Source organism: Chrysochloris asiatica, unplaced genomic scaffold (assembly GCF_000296735.1).
Source record: "Chrysochloris asiatica unplaced genomic scaffold, ChrAsi1.0 scaffold00122, whole genome shotgun sequence".
Lineage (NCBI taxonomy): Eukaryota > Metazoa > Chordata > Mammalia > Afrosoricida > Chrysochloridae > Chrysochloris > Chrysochloris asiatica.
The window spans coordinates 3,553,233-3,574,545 of NW_006408640.1; the positions used below are offsets into that span (position 1 = coordinate 3,553,233).

The window sequence follows — 21,313 nt, forward strand, 5'->3', positions numbered from 1 at the left end:
AGCTCTGATCTCGACCCAGGCCGCGGACCCAGAGAAACTGCCAAACCATGTCCAATATGGAGAAACACCTGTTCAACCTCAAGTTCGCGGCCAAAGAACTGAGCAGGAGTGCGAAGAAATGCGATAAAGAGGAAAAGGCGGAAAAGACCAAGATTAAAAAGGCCATTCAGAAGGGCAACATGGAAGTTGCGAGGATACACGCCGAAAATGCCATCCGCCAGAAGAACCAGGCGGTGAATTTCTTGAGAATGAGTGCGCGCGTCGATGCGGTGGCTGCCAGAGTCCAGACGGCCGTGACGATGGGCAAAGTGACCAAATCGATGGCCGGTGTGGTTAAATCGATGGACGCGACATTGAAAACAATGAATTTGGAGAAGATCTCTGCCTTGATGGACAAATTCGAGCACCAATTTGAGACGCTGGACGTCCAGACGCAGCAAATGGAAGACACGATGAGCAGCACAACGACGCTGACCACTCCTCAGAACCAAGTGGATATGCTGCTCCAGGAGATGGCAGATGAGGCTGGCCTTGACCTCAACATGGAGCTGCCTCAGGGCCAGACGGGCTCCGTGGGCACCAGCGTGGCCTCGGCCGAGCAGGACGAACTGTCCCAGAGACTGGCCCGCCTTCGGGATCAGGTGTGATTGCTGAGCCCGCTCTGCGGGTTACTGGCCTTCGCCACCTACTGTAATGCTCTCTGTGTAGTAGAGAGGTACTTTCCACCAAAAACTCTAAATATGCCAGAATGCTGAAATGCTCTTTATTTAATATGCGTCTACCTTTGGGCTTACAGCGATCTCCAGAACTTCAGGCTTTATTCACTCTCAGCTGAATTTTATAGTTATGTATAACTTGTGATGATGTGTATTTTTATAGCTGCCTTTGGACAGTACAAGTTAATTTGGGGTATATGAATCTTTGTAAAAAATTTGATCAAAACTCTAGTTACCATGTACTTGGTTTTGTGCCCTGAGTTATCAAATTGAAAGTGCTTCTTTTTATGAAATGTTAATTGATAGTACCAAAAATTGACAGACGGTGCATAAAAATTGAGAGGAGAATGAATACTTTTTTTGAATACATGGCGATAAACACCTCACTCTGCATACTTAATGAATAATGTTATTTCTGTGTATTTCTTAGGGGTTTTTTTGCCACCAAAATGAGACTACAATTGACTATTAATCTGTTCTCATAGTACTAAAATGACTTTAACACATTTTTGCATAATGCTCTTACTGTTTACAGTCTATAATTTTTTTCATGTGATAAAGGATAACTGGAAAAAAATGTCACAACGTCATTATGTCATTTTTGCTCATTTATATGTTTTTCAAAGGCAAGGCTTAAGATTTGGCATTTCTTTCTATTTCCATCTAGCCCTTTAATTAGGCTTATTATAAAGTATGTTAATTAACTTGTCAGTTACATTACTCACTCTAACATTGCCAAAGAACTGTTGGTTGGTTTGGGGAAATCCTGAGACTGTGTGTATGTGTTTGTGTGTAGGTTTTGTTTTGTTTCTAAAAATCAAAAATAGAAATAAAATTAGAACTGCATTTAAGTTCTAATTTTTTGCATTAATATATCTTTTAACAACAACTCTTAAAGAACCTTAGAAATATAAGCTGACATGTTTTATTTTGCCTTGCAACTAAATGTACATCAAGCCAGCTGGAAGTTTGGGAAGAAAGACGTGGGTAGGAGTGCCTCTCTAAGCCCAGTGGTACCACCTTTCGTATTCCTGGAAATGGTAGCTGGTTCTCTGGCTAAAAAGAACCGCATCCTGCCACTGTTTTCTCATGGCCTCAAAAGATGGAGAACAGCAGCTTGCTTTGCCTTGGCATATATATATATATATATTAATCTAAATTTAACTACTTATGGATGCTTAATTCCTTTTTTCCCTCACTGGAAGATTTCTCTGTAAGAGAACACCACTGTACCAGAAGAATAATTATAGGAACTTTTCCAAGTCCTTACACAAATAATTAACAGGTGTATGCAGATTAGGATGGAGCATCATATTTAAATTACTTTGCATTTGACTGATATTGTTCAGAAGTCTTCCATAAGGGATGCTTCTTGATTATCTGCCCCACATCTATTTTTAGAGTCCATTCCTCTCCATTTCTCCTCTTATCAACATGGTTGTCCCAGAAACAGCCATGTGTATGTGCAACGTGGTCTTAACTTCTCTTTAGACTGGAGAAAAATTATTAACATCTTAAACATAACTTAGTGTTGAATCCTTAGGCAAATCAAAGAGCCTTTTATAGTGCAAATATTCCCAACAAAATTAATATATTTTATGAGATTAACCAATGTTTGTATATGCATAAACTCTCTGAAAATATGATGAACCATAAATATTATTTTGAAAAGTACACTAGGCCAATGAATTAATCCCTCATTTTTGCAGTTGATGAAATGCTGAAATGTAAATCAAAGAAATTTGCCAAATAAATAATTTTAAATTGCATGTTACAGTATATGAGTGTGCATCCTATTTAAAAGCTGTTTTTAAGAGAAGAATTCAGAACGCATGGTAGTTTCCCAGACTCACCCCTCAGCCTTACCACTTGTGTTTTTGTTTGGTTAGCATGGTATTTCTATTCATATTTCTAGAAATCTTGGCTATTTCTTTCTTACTGTAATTATCTCTTCATGTCAACAAGATTCTTCTTCATATTGCAACTTCCATGGGCCAGATACAGATATAACATATAAAAAGGATCCTTCTGAAATACTGTTGTTGTTAAGTACCGTAGAGTCGGTTCCAACTCTAGTGACCCTGTACAGGGTTTCTAAGAGTGTAAATCTTTACAGGAGCAGAAAGCCTCATCTTTCTCCCGCATAACAGCTGGTAGTTTAGAACTGCCGACCTTGAGATTAGCAGCCCGATACGTTAACCACTATGCTACCAGAGCTTTCTAAAATATACCAGGAAAATATTTAATCTTCCATGCAATGATGTTCACCTTTTTTTTTCCTTATGCCTTCAAACAATTTCTGACATGAATTTGGAACTATTGAAAAAGATTAGAGTGGATTGATCAGTAAACTTAACTTTGTTCCCCCAACTTTTGGTGTATTTCAGTGCAGGAACCTAGGTGATACATGCACACTATTCAAGAACTTTCTTATTAAAACTTCATTTGAGCTGTATTATAATAACTTCTTCCTGAGAGTGTTAACGCAGGCACCCATCTACGCTATACAAATGTACCCTGGGCATAGAGCCTACTTTGTGCTGACCTGCCATCTTTGATTTGGAGGCAATCCCCTAAAATAAGTACCAGTCTGATAACCTGCTTATCTGAACATCGTGTCAGGGTCAGCCAAATCTCTCACTGATCTGGAGTGAGACCCCTTGTTTTCCAAAGATACCTCCTCTGCAATACATACAACACCCACTTGGAGGCATTGTAGCCAAAATCAAAAGCTCAAAAACCTTGTAAAATTGGCAGTAACTGCAAGCCAGTGTACATTAAGGAAACTGTTGAGCAGGCTCCTGTAAATTCTTATTTTTATTAGCTAACTGAAAGTAGCAAAATGCCTGCCTGGTATACAAAGTTAGTTGTGTATTTTTTGTTTTTTGTTTTTTTTTTACAGTTAGATAGTAAATTCCACCTGGATCAGCATCAGTGTGTGTCTTGGTTATGTTTATATCCCTTGGGCTGGGTGTGGTGCTCATGGTAGGCTTGTCTGGAGGGAATTCCTGCCTAGAGCATGGTAGTAACAGCATATGGCATAAGCAGGAGGTGCCGGAGGCCATGTTGTGGGAGGACAGTGTCCCAGATACCCCTAGAAGGACAATGTCCTCTTCCTTCTTAGCATTTATCCAAATTCAAATGTCCCCCCTTGCTCTTCAGAATGTATCTTCTCTTTCTTTTGAGTAACGTCAGGACAGATAGTGCCGCACGGTTCCTTCAGAGTGGCTGAATACACTAAAAGTTGAATGAAAAGACCTCATGTGTTGGCTCTGTGGGTTTGTTTGTTTGTTTTCTAGAGGTAAAAGGTGTGCTCTGCCCTTAATGGTGTTCAGATAGGACACACACAGGAAAGTGTAAAGCAATAACCCAGCAGTACAGTGAATATTACAACACTGTACACTATGAATCTTATGCTTCAATTTTTAAAAACAGGTGTATCGCATTAGAAGGCAGCATGTTGTTGTTAGTGCTGTCAAGTCGATTCTGACCCATAGTAACCCTGTATAGGGTTTCAGAGGAGTAACTGATGAGTTTGAACCACCAATCTTGCAGTTCAAACCAGCCTTACAGCCAAGTGTTTATCCTACAGTGCCACACAGTATAAATGGGACAATTCAGTCCAGGGGAAGGGATTTCAGGATCCATGACTTCTTAGAGAAGGCAGGATTTAGTCTGCATTTAAAGGGTCTGAGAGGCCAAAGACTACTGTGAGGCTTTGGAAATCAGATTGAAAAGTGGACTTTATCCCAAGGAAAGAAGGAGGATGATTGACTCATCAGCATCTATTGGCCAGGTGAACAGAGATTAGAATCCAGATTTAGGGCCTGTGAAAGGAGAAGAAAAAGTACTTTTCCAACTTCAGTACACAGCTGAGGCTCTTGGGGCTATTGCTCATTCAGTGGCTCGGTGTTTGTCACATATTGCTGCTGACCTGAAGACCACCTTTTCAGTAATGCAGATCTTCACCTGGCGGCACTGTATCACTGCATAGGTAATATTTTCCCCATCAGTATTCTTACATCATGTAGATACTTATCACTAGGATCAGGCGGTGTTTCATTCTGCTGTGCATAAGGTCACTATAAGTCGGTACCAACTCAATGGCACCTAACAACAACAACAAATTTCAGTTACACTGTTTTGTTTTACTTGCCTTGGCACAGTTTCAAATTGCCATATTTTTTAGAAAAGAAAATAATGTTAAATACATTAGAATTAAATTTGTAGTTGTTAAGTGACCCTGTATTTGGTATCTGAGGAGTGGCTAGTGGGTTTGAACACTGACCTTGTGGTTCAAACCGACCTTCCCGTCCAGTGTTAACCTACAGTACAACACCAAGAACCCACAATTTAGCTGGTGCTTTTCTCAGATTCATTTGCTTAATTATAAACACACTGGATGGATTAGTTCTCATCTGTTCATGACTCTCCTTGTCCCCTTTTTATTCCATAATCATAGGAATGCTGACATTTGAGTTGTATTAATGAATATCACATTTTAACAGGAGCACAGTGGCTCTGTAAGATAAACACTAGACTGCGAACCACAAATGCTATGGTTCAAGCCCACCAGCTGATCTGTAGGAGGAAGATGAGACTTTCTCCTCCCACGAAGATTTTGCTTTGAGTAGGAACTGATTCGATGGCATTCAACAACAACATAAACAATGAAATATTCTTTTGTGCCAACATCAAACACAGGGTACATCTAACTGATCAGAATAAAAATGGTTCTGTTAATGTGAATATCTTAAACTATAGCACGAAATACTTGGGAGCAAAGTAAATTTATATTGGTTTTATAAATCTAGTTTCCATAAATGGAATTTTTACTATTGTAATTTGGTTTTTTTTTGCAACTCTGTATTGATTGTCAGAGTGGATAGTCTGCAAAATGAAATCTTAATCCACTTACTTTTTTCTGTTCATCATACAGTGGCATATTTAAGGAGACAATATTACTGAACCATTACAGTGCATTAATAGGCAGAGTTTTGTGTGTGATTTGGGAGACTTTTTTAACTTTCTCTTCATTTACAATGTTTAGTTGTCAAGTAGGCCTTCTATTCATGGTGATCCCAGGCAAACAGGTGCAGATCTCATCATGATCCAAAGTTGATTTGAGCTGATTTGAGGAAGTCAACTACCAGGCTTTTCTTCTAGTATGTCTTGGTCTGGAAGCTCCACAGAAACCTGTTTGCAGCAGTGAAGCACTCAGATGCTAACTGAAAGGTTAATCCACCAGAGACTCCATGGGATAAAGATGTGGCAGTCTGATTCTATAAAAATTATAGCCCTTAAAAGAAACATTCTTTGATGGTTCCCAGGGGTGGGAGGGAGGGGAAGTAATTCACTGACTAGTGGGTAGATACATGTTAACTTGGGAGGCAGGCGAAGTAATATACAACAAGAAGGAGATTGGCAGAATGATGAAGACATGGAGGAATACAAGGGTTAAAAGGAAGAGAGGTAAATACTGTTTTGTACACAATCCTGCAGCAACCGTATTCTACAGGCTGCACAGGTATGGGAGAGAAAGGTGGAGTATACCTACGAATACATATAGATTTTACAGAGGTTATTTATACATGAGTATAACACACATCGATGAAATATGGTAGAGCATACAAGGGGCACAATCATGGAAACTTGCTAAAAGCTCATGAGTGGCAACTATTGGTCTCTCCATGAGGAAAAAATAATTATGAAAATTGAAGAGGCTTGGAATTAAGTTGTCCAATGAACTAATTTCAAAGATCAGCTCAAGAAGATAAAACCAAATATTACAACAAAATGTGCAAAGATCTGGAATCAGAAAACCAAAAGGGAAGAACATGCTCAGCATTTCTCAAGCTAGGGAAACTGAAGAAAAAAGTCAAGGCTTGGCTTTCATTATTGAAAGATTCTCTGGGAAAATTACTGAATGATGCACAAAGTATCAAGAGAAGATGGAAGGAATACACAGAATCACTGTACCAAAACGAAATGCTTCATGTTCAACCATTTCAAGAGGTAGCATATGATCAAGAGCCAATGATACTGAAGGAGAAAGTCCAAGGTGTATTAAAGGAATTGGCAAAGAACAAGGCACTAGGAATTGATGGAATAAAAATTGAAATCTTTCAAGTAAGTGAGGCGGCACAGGAGGCACTCACTCATCTCTGCCAAGAAATTTGGAAGCCAACTATCTGGCCAACTGATTGGAAGAGATCCATATTTGTACCCATTGCAAAGAGAGGTGACCCATCGGAATGTGGAAATCATCGGACAATCTCTTTGATATCCCATGCATGTAAAGTTTTACTAAAGGTAATACAGAAACGGCTAAAATAATACACTGACAGAGAACTTCCTGAGGTTCAAGACAGATTCAGAAGAGGCTGTGGAATGATGGATATCATTGCTGATGTCCGATGGATCTTGGCTGAAAGCAGAGAATATCAGAAAGATGTTTACCTGTGCTTTATTGACTACGCAAAGGCTTTCTATTGTGTGGCTCATGACAAGCTATGGACACCATTGTGAAGTATGAGTACTCAGTTGTGCTCATGAGGAATCTGTACCTGGACCAAGAAGCAGTTGTTTTAACAGAACATGGGAACACTGAATGGTTTAAATTTTTAAAAGGTGTACGACAAGGTTGTATTCTTTCACCATACTTACTCAACTTGTATGCTGAGCAAACAATCCGAGAAACTGGGTTCTATGAAGAAAAACGTGGCATCAGGATTGGAGGAAATTCATTAACAACCTGCGATATGCAGATGACACAGCCTTGCTTGCTGAAAGTGAAGAGGACTTAAAACGTTAACTGATGAAGATCAAAGAGCACAGCCTTCGGTATGGATTACATCTCAATGTAAAAAAAAACAAAAATCCTTACCACTGGACCAATAAACAACATTCTTATCAACAGAGAAAAGATTAAAATTGTCAAGGACTTCATTCTTGGATTAACTATCAACACTCATGGAAGCAGCAGTCAAAAAATCAAATGACATATTTCATTAGGCAAATCTGCTGCACAAGACCTTTTCAATGTGTCAGCTTGAGGACTGACTAAGGTGCGCCCGACCCAAGCCATGATATTTTCAATAACCTCATATGCATGCAAAAGCTGGTCAGTGAATAAGGAAGACCATAGAAGAATTGATGCTTTTGAGTTATGGTGTTGGAGGAGCATATTGAAGGTGCCATGGGCTGCCAAAAGAACCAATAGATCCGTTCTTGAAGAAGTGCAGCCAGAGTGCTCCTTGGAGGTCCAGATGGCCAAACTTCGTCTCTCATACTTTGACATATTGTCAGGAGGGACCAGTCACTGGAGAAGGGTATCATGTTTGGAAAGGTAGAGGATCAGAGAAAAAGATAAAGCCCCCAAATGAGATGGATTGGCCAAGTGGCAGCATCGATGGACTCAAGAGTGGCAACAGTAGTGAGGTTGGCCAAGGACCGGGCAGTGTTTCGTTCTGCTGTGTATAAGGTCACTATGGGTCGGTACCAACTTGATTGCACCTAACAACAATACAACAATGAAAAAATATGTGAACATCAGTCGTCACAATCCTCAGACAAGAAGAATGAGATGGTGCCAATCTACCAGTACCAACTGCTCTGAGGGGGCTCACATTAGAAGATCCCAGATAGAGTGAGAAAAAATATAGAACAAAACTCAAAATTATAAAATGTAATTGGGCTTATTGGTCAGAAAGAGACTTGAGGAAACTGAAACTGTGGTCCTTGGCCACCCTTCAGTTCTGGAACTGAACTCACCCTTGTTGTTGTTAAGTGTCATGGAGTCAGTTCCAACTCATTGTGACCCTAATAGGGTTTCCAAAGAGCAGCTTGAACTGCAAACTTTGTGGTTCAAACCGACCTTGCAGTCAAGCGCATTAACCCACAGCACCACACCAGGACTACAACCAAGTGATAGATAGGTATACTGGAGGGGACAACAACACGAGTAAGAGATACTCACCATGGAATGGTCAACCATCCAAGATTCAGAGGGTTGGCAAGGAGGATGGAATGGAAATGAGATCCATAGGGAGGAAGTGGGTTCACTGTTGTTAATGGTTGCATCATGGCATGATTGCAGTCATTGAGATGAAGTGAAGTGGATGAGTTGATAAATGTAAACTGATGATCTGCTCTGTAAGCCTTCACTCAATTCACAATAAAAAGTTTCAAATAAATAAAAGATGATAACCTTGGAAATCATGTGGGCTCTGTCCTTTAGGGTCGCTATGACGTCGAATCAACTCAAAAGCAATTTGAAGTACTTCTGCACCGTGCTTGGAATGTACAGCTGAACTAAAGATAAAGACAAACAGCTGGTTGTTCAGAAAATATGCTTGAAATTATCCACAGTGTTCTTTTGTCCTTAGAGCCACTTAAAGAATTGGGGACACATTCACATCCAGGGGTGGATGTTTAAATTTTATTTTTATCACACAAACTTACAGACCATGAACTCAAGCCAATATAACTCACCATCAGTAACAAGGGAGACAATGCTCTGCAAGATAGTCATTGAGTCCTCTCAGGTCTCACTTAGACATTAAATGTCAGCACTAGGAGGAACTTTGACTATCTGACAACCATGAGATCAGAGATGGGATAAGATAATTAGCACCTGACTTCTCTGCCTTTGTCAGCAGCATCTCAGAACCACTGATTTTTAATAACGTTACAGAATGCACTCCCACCACTTCCACGGCAAGGCAGCTTCTAGTCACATTTATGGAGAACTTTAGATGTATTTCTGGTTAACCATATTACATGCTTTCTACTTATACTAGAAAATTATTACCATTTGAATAAATCCACCCACCTACCTCCATCCTATTTTAAAGTGTTTGCTTCCTAAACTCAAATAGGCAAAGGCTTCACATTCAGTTTACTTTTCAGTTCCTTCAAGCCTTTTAAATCAGACATGATAGTTTCTGTATTAGGTGCTCCATGTTGTATGTCCTGTGTCAAGAGGGCAGAACTGGTCCTGAATTAAACCAGCCTTGCATAGGCAGTTCTAGGGGGCACTCTGTCACCTCAGTCCCCTAAGTGGCCCAGACACCTTTCTTCATCACAGTCTCAGGCCTCTCTGGTCCTTTCTGCTGCAAGGTCAGGACTCTGCATACACCTCCACAGCACCCCCACTCCACCATAGTCTATGGCAGCCTCGACTGAGCCCCAGTTGCCGTCTGGTTTCCCACCAGGCCTCACACAGGCTGGCACCCTTCTAGTCATCTTCGTTTCAGTCTACACTTCCTGGTGGCCACCAGTAGATATAAAGACTGCTGGCATCTCAGCCAGCCCTGCCTGATGGGTCATAGACTATAGTCCCTCTCTAGGAACAACTGTGTCAGATGGTGCAGACACAGACCCTTCACAGCTCCCATCCCTGACCTGGTCACTTCCCACATTACTGAGGGTTCCCAGCCCCCAAACCAAAGCGACCCCATTCCTAACAGCTGAGATCTGGCTGCTCTCTGAAAGAACTTCCCTCACATCTCCAGATGCTCACTCATCCCTGCACACAGTCTGCTCTTGCTCCAGCTCTAAGGCAAGTTTTTTATTGTGGAACAGCTGGGCTGAGGCCAAACTAAAGGACCACAGATGATTTCACCCTAAATGTAACCCCAGCAGCAGGGCCCTCATCTTTACCAGTGAGTATCTGCACTTTCCAAGAGGAAAGAGTTATGATGGCTTACAGTGTCTTTGGAGTCCTAGTGTGGCACTGTAGGATAAGCACTGGACTGCTAACCCAAAGGTCGGCAGTTCAAACATACCAGCCACTCCTTGGAAATCCTATACAGGGTAGCTGTGAATTGGAACCAATTTGAAGGCATTTAACAACAGTGTCTTTGGAGTCCTGGTGTGACCTAAAGACTGGCAGTTCAAACCCATCAATCACTCCTTGGAAACCTTATGCAGATTCACTAAGTTGGAATTGACTTGATGGCACTTAACAACAACACATTGTCTGTAGCCCAGACGTCCATTAAAAAGGCTCCATGCCAGAAGCGTTATGAGTGTCTACAGTGTGGCTGGCATGGGAGCACATGGTGGGGGATGTAGCCTCTTGCTATCTGCACCGGAATCAGAAGGTGCAGTTAGTTCCTTGCTTCAGATTCCTTGTGACAGAATCCAACAGGACAGCCAGGCACTTCCTTTCTGACCACTCATCTGATTAGCAGTGCAGGTGCGCATCCCTGAGACTCAGCTCCACGTAGACACTTCACAACGAGGAGGAAGTGGCCACACAGACCCCCTCTTTTCCTCATGCCATCTCCTTTGTAGAAGGCCCCCCACTCGTCTTCTTTTTCCAGGAATTAGCCCTTGATCACTACTTAACAAAGCCTCGTCATCTCCTTGGAAGGCTCTGAAGCCTCTTCTGTGGGTCATCTCACCACTTGCTCTCATACATCCTTCAGCTCCTGGGGAAAGAGAAAGGAAAGGAGACATTCTTCATTCATGGAATGTTTTCTGGGGCCAGAGTTCAGGGTGCTAGGGTACTGGGGTCAGTAGAACAAGGACCTGCCGTATGTGTCTCACATTGTAGCAGAGGAAACAAACAATACACTAGATCTAGATTGTATAGAAAAAGAAAGCAAGGTTGGCATAGAGAAGGACAGGGAGCTATTCTAGATAAGGTAGACAAGGAAGACTTCTCTTTGGTGATCACCTTCAAAGTGAAAAGGAGCCGCCCTCAACTGGTGAAAGAGTGTTTCATGCCCAGCTTGAAGATGGGAAGAGACATGTTTGAAACAAAGCAAGAATGTTGGCATTGTTGCACACATTCAGATACACTGTGGTTTCCTTTCCTTCAGTTGATTTCTCCCTCCCTTTACTTTATCCTGAGTTTCTTTTAAAATGTAGCATATCAGACTCCTGGAATGAGTCTTACACAGTACATAGATTAAGTCTGCTAACACATGGTTAGAAACTGATGCAAACAAACACACCATTTGCATCTTGAAGGAATGTGTATTTTTAAAGGATCATCTCTTACCTTCCATTTTTTACTTATAATACAATACCTTCTTCTATCATAGTCTTTGAAAGGAAGCTTCATGCTCCATCCCAATTTCTGAGTATCCCCACCCCCAACCAAATGTCAATGGGTAAGACAGTCCAAACAGAGTTAAAAAAACAAATGAGTGCAGTATTTTGCCCTTGGTGTCAAGCACAGGAATTGCAGGCAATACAGGCAGGTGCATATTCAGGAGAGAAAGTGGAGAGTTACTCAGCATCTGTACCTGATCCCACTCAGCAGGATGCACTTGAACCATTCATTCCCTGGTTCAACTTGTGTGAATACCTCATTAATATAAACAACCCCCAGGAGAGTATCTTACTATTTGTTGGTTTTCTTTTCAGCTTCCTTGAAAGAATCGATAGTGTCAGTTTGGTTGACTACACACCCACAGACCAGGTATGTGGAATCTAGAACCTGTGACCACGGTTGAAATCTTTAAAATATGGGTCATTTCCAGTATTGTTCAATGGTTATTTCTAAAAGGTTTAAGAAAAAAAAATTTTAAACAACTACATCTTGCAAAGTCTTAGTGCTGCCCCTATGTGTGAATATGGTGCTTTGCTGTTCTTTTATTGTGCTCAAAAACTTATTATATATCTGAAACTGCCAGCATCAAAACATTTCATCTGTAGAATGTTGTTCTTAGGTGTTGCCAAGTAGGTCCCTGACTCATGATGACCCCATGTGCAAAGAAACATTACCAGATCCTGTAACATCCCATGATCATTTACAGATCAGACCATTGTGCTCCATAGGGCATCCACTGACTGATTTGAAGGAATAGATCACCAGACCTTTCTTACTCATCTTCTTAGTCTAGACACTCCACTGAAAACTGTTTGTCATCATAGCATCACAGAACCTCCACTGACACATGGGTGGTGGCTGCTCAAGAAATGCATTGTCCAGATATCAAACCCAGGTCTCTGGCATAGAAACATCATTGCCCTCCTTCTGCAGAATACCCACTGTCACTGAATCAACTCAGACTCCTAGTAACACTGTGTAGGGTTTCTGAGACTGCAGATCTTTATGGGAGGAATCCAACACTTATTCTACAGAGCCACCAGGGTTCCTTTCTGCAGAATGTTGTTGTTGTTGTTGTATGCGCCATCGAATAGGTTCCAACGTATAGCTACCCTGTGCACAACAAAACAAAACATTGCCCAGTCCTGTGCCATCCACACAATGGTTGTTACGCTTGAGCCCACTGCTACTGCCACTGTGTCAATCCATATCCTTGGCTGTCTTCCTGTTTTTCACTGACCCTCCACTTTACCAAGTGTGATGTCTTTCTCCAGGGACTGGTCCCTCGTGACCATGTCTTAAGTATGAGAGACAATGTCTCACCATCCTTACTTCTAAGGGACATTCTTCCAATACAGATGTGTTTCTTCTTCTGGCAGTCCATGGTGCTTTCAATACTCTTCTCAAACACCATAACTCAAATGCAGCAATTCTTCTACAGTCTTCCTTATTCATTGTCCAGTTTTCAAGTGCATACATTGGTAAGTACTATATAGTCAGTTCTGAGTCATAGCAACCCTGCATAGGGTTTCTGAGGAGCAGTTAGTGGGTTTGAACTACCAATCTTGTGGTTTGTGGTCCAGTGCATCCTACAGCACCACACCAGGCTATTGAAAATACCATGGCTTAGGTCAGGTGCACCTTAGTCCTCAAACAGATATCTTTAGTCTTGAACACTTTAGAGAAGTCTTGTGCAGTAGATTTGCCTAATACAATATGACATTTGATTTCTTGACTGCTGATTCTATGAGTATTGATTGTAGATCCAGGCAAAATGAAGCCCTTGACAACTCAATCTTTTTGCCGTTTATCATGATCTTAATTATCGTACCAGTTCTGAAGATTTTTGTTTTCTTGACATTGACGTACAATCCATACTGAAGGCTGTGATCTTTGATCTTCATCAGTATTTTAAGTTCTCTTCACTTTCAGCAAGCAAGGTTGTATCATCTGCATATTACAGGTTGTTAATGTGAGTCTTCCTCCAATTCTGATGCCACATTTTCCTTCATATAATCCATCTTCTTGGATTATTTGCTCCACATACAGATTAAATAAGTATGGTAGAAGGATACAACCCTGGCATACACCTTTCCTGATTTTAGAACATTCAGTATCCCCTTGTTCTGCTTGACAACTGCTTCTTGGTCTGTGTACAGGTTCCTCATGAGCACAGTCAAGCATTCTGGAATACCCATTCTTCACAGTGTTATCCATTGTATGGTACACAGTTGAAAGCCTTTATATTGTCACTAAAGCACAGGTAAACATCTTTTTGGTATTCTCTGCTTTCAGCCAAGATCCATCTGACATCAGCAGTTACATTCCTTGTCTTCTGAATCCAGTTTGAATTTCTGACAGTTTCCTGTCTATGTACTGTTGCAGTCGTTTTTTAATTTTCTTCAGCAAAATTTTACTTGCATGTGATATTAATGATATTGTTTGATGATCTCCACATTCTGCTGGGCCAACTCTCTTTGAAATGGACATAAATATGGATCTCATCAATTGGTTGGCCAGGTAGCTCTCTTCCAAATTTCTTGGCACAGATGAGTTTGTTAAAAGATTTCTATTTGTATTCCATCCGTTCTTGAAGCCTTATTTTTTGCCACTACCTTCAGTGCAGAATGAACTTCATGCTTCTACCATTGGTTCTTGATTCTATGCTACCTCTTGAAATGGTTGAACACCAACCATTTCTTTTTGGTACAGTGATTCTGTGTATGCATTCCATCTTTTGATGCTTTCTGCATCATTCAATATTTTGTTCACAGAATCCTTCAATATTGCAAGCTGAGGCTTGAATCTTTTCTTCAGTTCTTGAGAAATGCTGAGTTTTTCTTCACCTTTGGTTTTCTAACTCCAGGTCTTTGCACATTTCATTATAATACTTGACTTTGTCTTCCTGAACTGCCTTTTGAAATTTTCTTGTCAGCTGTTACTTCATCATTTCTTCCCATTGCTTTAGCATCTGTATGCTGGAGAGCAAGTTTCAGTCTCTTCTGCCATCCATTTTTGTCTTTTCTTTCTTTCCTATCTTTTTAATTAACTTTTGCTTGCTTCCTGAATATCCTTTTTTTTCCTTTGTAAGTTTTTATTGTAAACTGAGTGATAGTTTACATGGGAGAACATCAGCTTTACACCATCGTTTCATTGAAAAGATTACAATCTCTTCCATGCATCATCATTCAATAGTATTTGCTTCCATTCCCTGTTTTGTTTTGTTTTGTTTTGTTTGGGAGCCAGGGATGTACACAGAAACACTCAGGAATATATAATAATTTAAACAACCAAAGGGCACATTCTGCAAGCCTGCCTCCTGGCCACCAGCTTTCCATGAGTCCAGAGTCCTCAGCTGCTCCCTCTCTCCATGTCCTGATTTCTGCCTCCATCTCTGATGTTGCTGCTTCTCTAAATAGGGTTCCATATTCTGCTTGTGCTCTTCTCCCTTGATGATCCTAGGGTCCTCTCTTTCTGGACTGTAAGATTAACTACGCCCCCGTTTTTGTTATAAAACTTCTACCTTTTCAGTTGTGACAGTCACAATTCATCATGATCACAATTACTCACTATTGAATCATAAGAATCTTATCCCCATCTCTTTTCACCAGACCCGTCTAGACAAGATGAAACTATTCAGTAGGGACTCTACCTTCCCCTGTACACTCTAAAACTAAATTCCCTCTTGAAAACTGATAAGCAAGTCACTTCATGCCTTTATCGCCCCCTCATTTTAGGTAGCCAATGTCTAAGTTGCCCGTCCCTATCTACCCTGTATGCAGAGGCGATAGGATAGATACTTGATGTGAAGACTTCTTCCCTCATAATTGGTATTTTGCTTCCTTTATGATATTTTTTATGTCATCCCACAGCTCTTCTGTTCTTCATTCATTAGAGTCTAATGCATCAAATCTCATCTTCAGATGGTAAATTCAAGTGGGATATGTACAAGGTCATATTTTGGCTCTTGTAGACTAGTTTTAAATTTCTTTCACTTTGGCCTGAACTTGCATATGAGCAAGTGATGGTCTGTTTCATAGTCAACTCCTGGTCTTGCTCTGGCTGATGATAGTGAACTCTTTGACTGTCTCTTCCCACAGATGTAGTCAAGTCGATTCCTATATATTCTATCTTCTTTTATGTTGTTTAAAAAATGTATTTGCAATTAAGTCATTGCTCTTGCAAAATTCAATCATGTGATCTCCAACATCATTTCTGTCACCAAGGCTATATTTTCCAACTACTGGCCCTTTCTTTTTGTTTCTAACCTTTGTATTATGATTTACCAGTTAGTATAAATACATCTTCATTGTATGTTTGATCCATTTCAAACTGAAGAAGTTGGTAGAATTCTTCAATTTCATCAAGCATTAGTGGTTGATATGTAAATTTGAATAATAGTGTAAATTTGAATAACTAGTCTTCCTTGTAGGTGTATGGATAGTATCCTATCACAGACAGTGTTGTACTTCAAGATAGCTCTCAAAATGTTCTGTTTAATGATGAATGTGATGCCATTCCTTTTGAATTTGTCATTCCTGGCATAATAAACCACATGACTATCAGAATCAAAATGGCCAATACCAATCTATTTCAGTTCACTAATCCCTAGCATATTGATCTTTATGCAATCCTTTTTTTTTTTTTTTTTTTTTTGATGACTTCCATTAGGAAGTTGCAGAATAGGAATGTGCATTTTTCATTGTTCATAGAACTATCAGCAGAAAAGCTAAGTCTTCACTCCTCAGCATCTTGAACTTTGTCTTGCTTCCCTTCACTCCATCCTGGGTCAGGTCCCATGAACAGTTTCCAAAGGAGATCCACCCCATTGCACATTTTTAAAGGCAGAAGGGGACTCTCTGTGCCTCACAGGAATCATTGATTCTTGGGCATCTGCAAACACTTGCTCATTCAGGGAGTCCACAGCGCCTTTTAGAGATAGTGAACTCCAAGGAAGTCAAGTGAATCTCTCGTCAAACAGGCCCTCCAATACTTCCCCAGTGTCTGTACCCCTGGAAGGCTGGTGGTCCTTGGACTTTGGCCCCTTCTGAAGGCTAGCTGTCTTCCTCTCTGTCTCCCTGGAGGTCTGAGCTCCACTCTCCCTGATATTATCTCTCTGAAACTGACTCCAAGAGCTTAAAATGATCTGACGAGCTTGGTGGCTATCTAGTCTACTGTCAGGTACTGGAAACTGCTTCTTCTCCCCTCCCCTTTTCAGAAAGACTGCCCAATGATTGTTTCATCAGCATCACAGTGATGATCAGAAAACAACCCCAATACTTGACAAATGTTCCTGTGTGGTGCTGTCATCCTTCATGCTTTTATATTGATTGGCTCTTTTACCCCAGCATCTTTTATCTTGGAGAGAACAGAATGTCAGCTAGCATCCAGTTCGTGGAATCTATGATTTATGAATGTAGAGTTGTGCTTCCATTGGTTTCTCACTTGTATGATTCTGAATTCTTTTGGAACAGGAGACTAGCCATTCCATATTTGACTTGACACTGTATAGTGGATATTAAACACTCACAAGCCAGGTGTATCATAAATAATAATTATTGTTTCTTTTACAACTGGGGGAGATTGCTACTTTAAACAGTTATTTTCCTCATACCCAAACCAAACCAACCCCACTGCTATTGAGACTCTTGTGACTCATACTGCCCCTATAGGATAGTGTAGAACTGCTCAATAGGGTTTCCAAGGCTGTAAACCTTTAAGGAAACAGACTACCTCATCTTTTTTTTCCTGTAGAGTGACCAGTGGAATTGAACTACTGACCTTTTGGGTAGCTGCCCAGCGAACAAATATATAACTTGGTCTGTTCTCTTTTTTTTGCTTTCAGGACCTTCTTCGATGCAGAGTTCTAACATCAGGAATTTTTGAGACACGGTTCCAAGTGGACAAAGTGAACTTTCAGTGAGTTTTCAGTTGAAGAGTATGGCCCTTTGCAGAGTGGTAGTGGGGTCTCCTTGGCTATGAAGCAGAAGTCCACTCCACAGAGCTATCGTGCCCATGGAGCTGTGGGGAGTAGAGCTGAAGGGTGCTTCACCTCATGATCTGCGGCACCAACAGCGTAATAATGGCAGCTTGGGCTCAGTTCTAGAAGACTTGAATTGTTGATTTCTGCCATTTACTTTAAAGTAAAAATGAGAAGCACTAAAAGGAAAACAATGGTTTTACCCTAGATGTAGATTTGGCTAGACCCTCTATCAATCAGGAGCCATGTCAAATTAATTCTTCCAACACTAAAAATTGAAAGTAGGAACCTCCAATGGGGTCTTCTGGGCTGACCGAATATAAATTCCAGTGAATATGCTTACTTGCTTTATTTTCTTCCTAGCAGTAAAAAAGCTGATACTCTTTCCACAAGACTGATGCTTTGCCACAACCTCCTCTCCAGCTGCCATTACTCCAGCACTCACCATTCCTGACCCCCAGACCATGCTCCCCCATTTCCTAAGTCAACCATCCTGGCCCATCCTACTCTCTGCCTTCAATGAGTCTTCCAGGAGTCACCATTGTCTCAGTACCTCAAGCCCCACCCTTCCACTACAGGACCCAGATCTTCTCCTCAACCACTTCATGTCCTGTGCCTGCATCATCCTGAGCAGACTGGACAACTCGTGTGGTCCTTACAGCACAGCCATCATGTCCCACACTGAGCCTGGGCTCATACTGCTCTCCCAGCCGCAGTGCTGCCTGGCCTTAACCAAACCCACACATTGTTCAGATCTCTCCCTCAGTTAATCATCCCTAGAGCTCTTGAGACTTCTGTAGCACTTACTGCCGCCTGCCTTTCCCAAGTTACACTCATCTGTACGTTTCAGCTCAGCAAGCAAACAATGAGGTCCCTTACATCAGGAATCCCCTTGGCCATCTGTTTGTTATGAAACTCTACAGTTCCTATCACCCTTCTCAGAACAGACAATTCACAAGTCTTGATTTATGGAGAAACCACTGTAACACCTCTTTCAGGACATGGTACTGAAGCAAGCCAGCTAAAACTCTATCTACATTGTTGTGAATTCTGGAGTTTGCCTGGCGTTTGCTCTTACCGACATTAAGACCCAGTCCCTGACATAGTAGAGCTATTAACAATTAAATTTTTACTTTATGGTAGTGGTTTCATTTACAAGTAATTCCCTAATCACCTCATAAGTTTTCATCTAGTGATTCCTGTGTGTCCTACATGTGCTAATAAAGTAAAGCATACAGATTAAATGCTGGTAGGATCATCAACGCGTATGTTCCCACTGATTAAATACAGACAGAGCAGTCCTAGTGCACATGCAGTAAGTTTAGGGATAAGAAAAATATGAGTTCCAAAGATGCAACAAAGTTAGAAAGGCCAGGTGAATTGGGGTGGGTGCAGAGGAGTGTGATCCCCATTAAGAGGAGATACCCCAATATCTCAGGGATACCCTGAGCCTGAAGCTTGAGAAGATGGGGCAGGAGCCAGACTGTGTACCCTGGAAAAGTCTCTGTGTATGTCCATCCACAACACGTGTGGGAAGGCAATAGAACCCCTGGCAGATCCCTGAATAGAGGCATGTTGGAGCTATCAGGGGTACATATAATGACCGGCCACCTAGCAGCATTTTGGTCAATTCATGAAGAGATAACCATGAGATAGTTATAGAGGGACAACACATCTGGGACACATCTTTTAAGAGGGATCTGTCACAGGCGGTACTTAGCATTTGCTCAGAGAGGCAAGGCATGATTTAAACTATTAACACCTGCATTTAATAAGCACCCTCTGGTGTGGTGCTTTAGGATCAGCACTAGACTGCTAACCACAAGGTTGGCAGTTTAAACCCACCAGCTGCTCCTAGGAAACCCTATCCAGGTCAATATGAGTGGGAACCAACTCAACAGCATATACCAACAACTGCTTAACTCAGGACAGCATGGCAGCTGCTGTATGCATTATCACTAAGCTTCCACCCACCCTGCAGACTAACAGATGAGAGGACTGAGGCTGGAGTGGCTGAGGAAGGGTAGCCCTCACATATCATGGTTCCAGTCCAGGCTGGGGTTTGTGGCTCAGACCCAGTCCCAACACCCACACATGAGTGACTAGAGCTTTTTGGCAGCAAAGTAGAAAAGCAAAAAAATGTGTAATTGTTCCCTGGTTTACCCAAATGAATGACTTTTCCGTTGCTCCTCCAGCATGTTCGATGTTGGTGGCCAGAGGGATGAAAGAAGAAAGTGGATCCAGTGCTTCAATGGTAAGTCACAGAGCTCAGAAAGGCAGCAGCTCTAACTAACACTTGCCACCACTGCTATTGAATCCGATGTGCTTTAGTCTGATTAGCATGTAAAATGTGACATTCCACAGAAGGTTGACATGCTCCTGCCTTAAACGTGAATCTCAGAAACACAGAATTTAAATGTCTCAGAGTGACATTTGTTCTTTTCGAATATATGTGGGATCCTCATCATTTGCATTCCTGAAATGACCCAGTGATAGATACCCAGCTTCTTTGAGTTCCTCTGACAATCCCTAAATGGCCTTTTCTGTAGAAATGAGTAGTTGATGGGCATGTGCATTGTCATAGGCCCACAGTTAATATATATCTTTAACTAGGACTCCTCCTTTTTCTCTTGGTTCCACTAAGATGTCACAGCTATCATCTACGTTGCGGCCTGCAGTAGCTACAACATGGTGATTCGTGAAGATAACAACACTAATAGACTGAGAGAGTCCCTGGACCTTTTCGAAAGCATCTGGAACAACAGGTTATGCAATAATAAATTCAGTCTCACCACTGGATTGCCATTTTCCTTTTATTAAAAGTACCACTCAGCTTACATGCATGCATCTTTAGATACAGTCTTTCCTCACTGATGAAACCCAAACTGCAAGAGGTGCCTGTCTCTTATTATAGTCCACCTAGACGTACTCAGAATGGGGTGCTTTTGTGGTTTGGCTCTGGGGCTGCTTTGTTAAGAACATGGAGATCTGTGTTTTGAATTAAATTGGTTTTATTTGATTCTTAATGTTTAGAATATGTCAGTTTAAAACATCCACTAATAGCAAGCTATTATTGTTATTAAGTGCCGTTGACTTGGTTCCGACTCATAACAGCCCTGTATAAGGAGCTCTGGTAGCGTAGTGGTTACGAATCAGGCTGCAAGCCACAAGGTCAGCAGTTTGAAACTACCAGCTGTTCTGCGAGAGAAAGATGAGGCTTTCTGCTCCCATAAAGATTTACAGCCTCAGAAACCCTATGCAGGGTCGCTATGAGTTGGAACCGACTCCAAGGCACATAACAACAACAACATAGGGTTTCCAGGGAGCATCTGGAGGTTTGAACTGCTGACCTTGCGGCACTTATTCTACAGTGCTACATCAGAACTCCATGGAGTTCAAGATAATTGGTGTAGCAAGATAGTCCCTAAACTCCCAACCTTTGCTTTCCAATCACCAGTAATGAACCATACATCTTGATTGCATGTTTGATCAATTTCAGATTGAAGAAGTTGGTAGAATTCTTCTATTTCATCCTCACTGGCTTTAGTTGTA

General features: G+C 41.3%; 2 protein-coding genes across 3 annotated transcripts in view; both read left to right on the forward strand.

The window, feature by feature from the left end:
- Window positions 1-21,313, forward strand: part of GNAL (guanine nucleotide binding protein (G protein), alpha activating activity polypeptide, olfactory type) — a 248,630-nt gene that overhangs the window by 216,858 nt on the left and 10,459 nt on the right. For both annotated transcript variants that reach the window (XM_006868693.1, XM_006868692.1), the window contains exons 6-9: window positions 12,096-12,150; window positions 17,627-17,700; window positions 19,957-20,015; window positions 20,406-20,526. In XM_006868693.1, coding sequence (XP_006868755.1) covers window positions 12,096-12,150; window positions 17,627-17,700; window positions 19,957-20,015; window positions 20,406-20,526 — 309 coding nt within the window. The remainder of the gene's footprint in view (window positions 1-12,095; window positions 12,151-17,626; window positions 17,701-19,956; window positions 20,016-20,405; window positions 20,527-21,313) is intronic.
- CHMP1B (charged multivesicular body protein 1B) lies at window positions 9-647 on the forward strand. Its single transcript, XM_006868691.1, has one exon. The coding sequence runs from the start codon at window positions 48-50 to the stop codon at window positions 645-647; it is 600 nt and encodes a 199-aa protein (XP_006868753.1). The 5' UTR covers window positions 9-47.

What these genes read in the sequence shown, in the direction of transcription:
- CHMP1B (XM_006868691.1), top strand. Translation starts at nt 48, where the DNA reads ATGTCCAATATGGAGAAACACCTGTTCAACCTCAAGTTCGCGGCCAAA.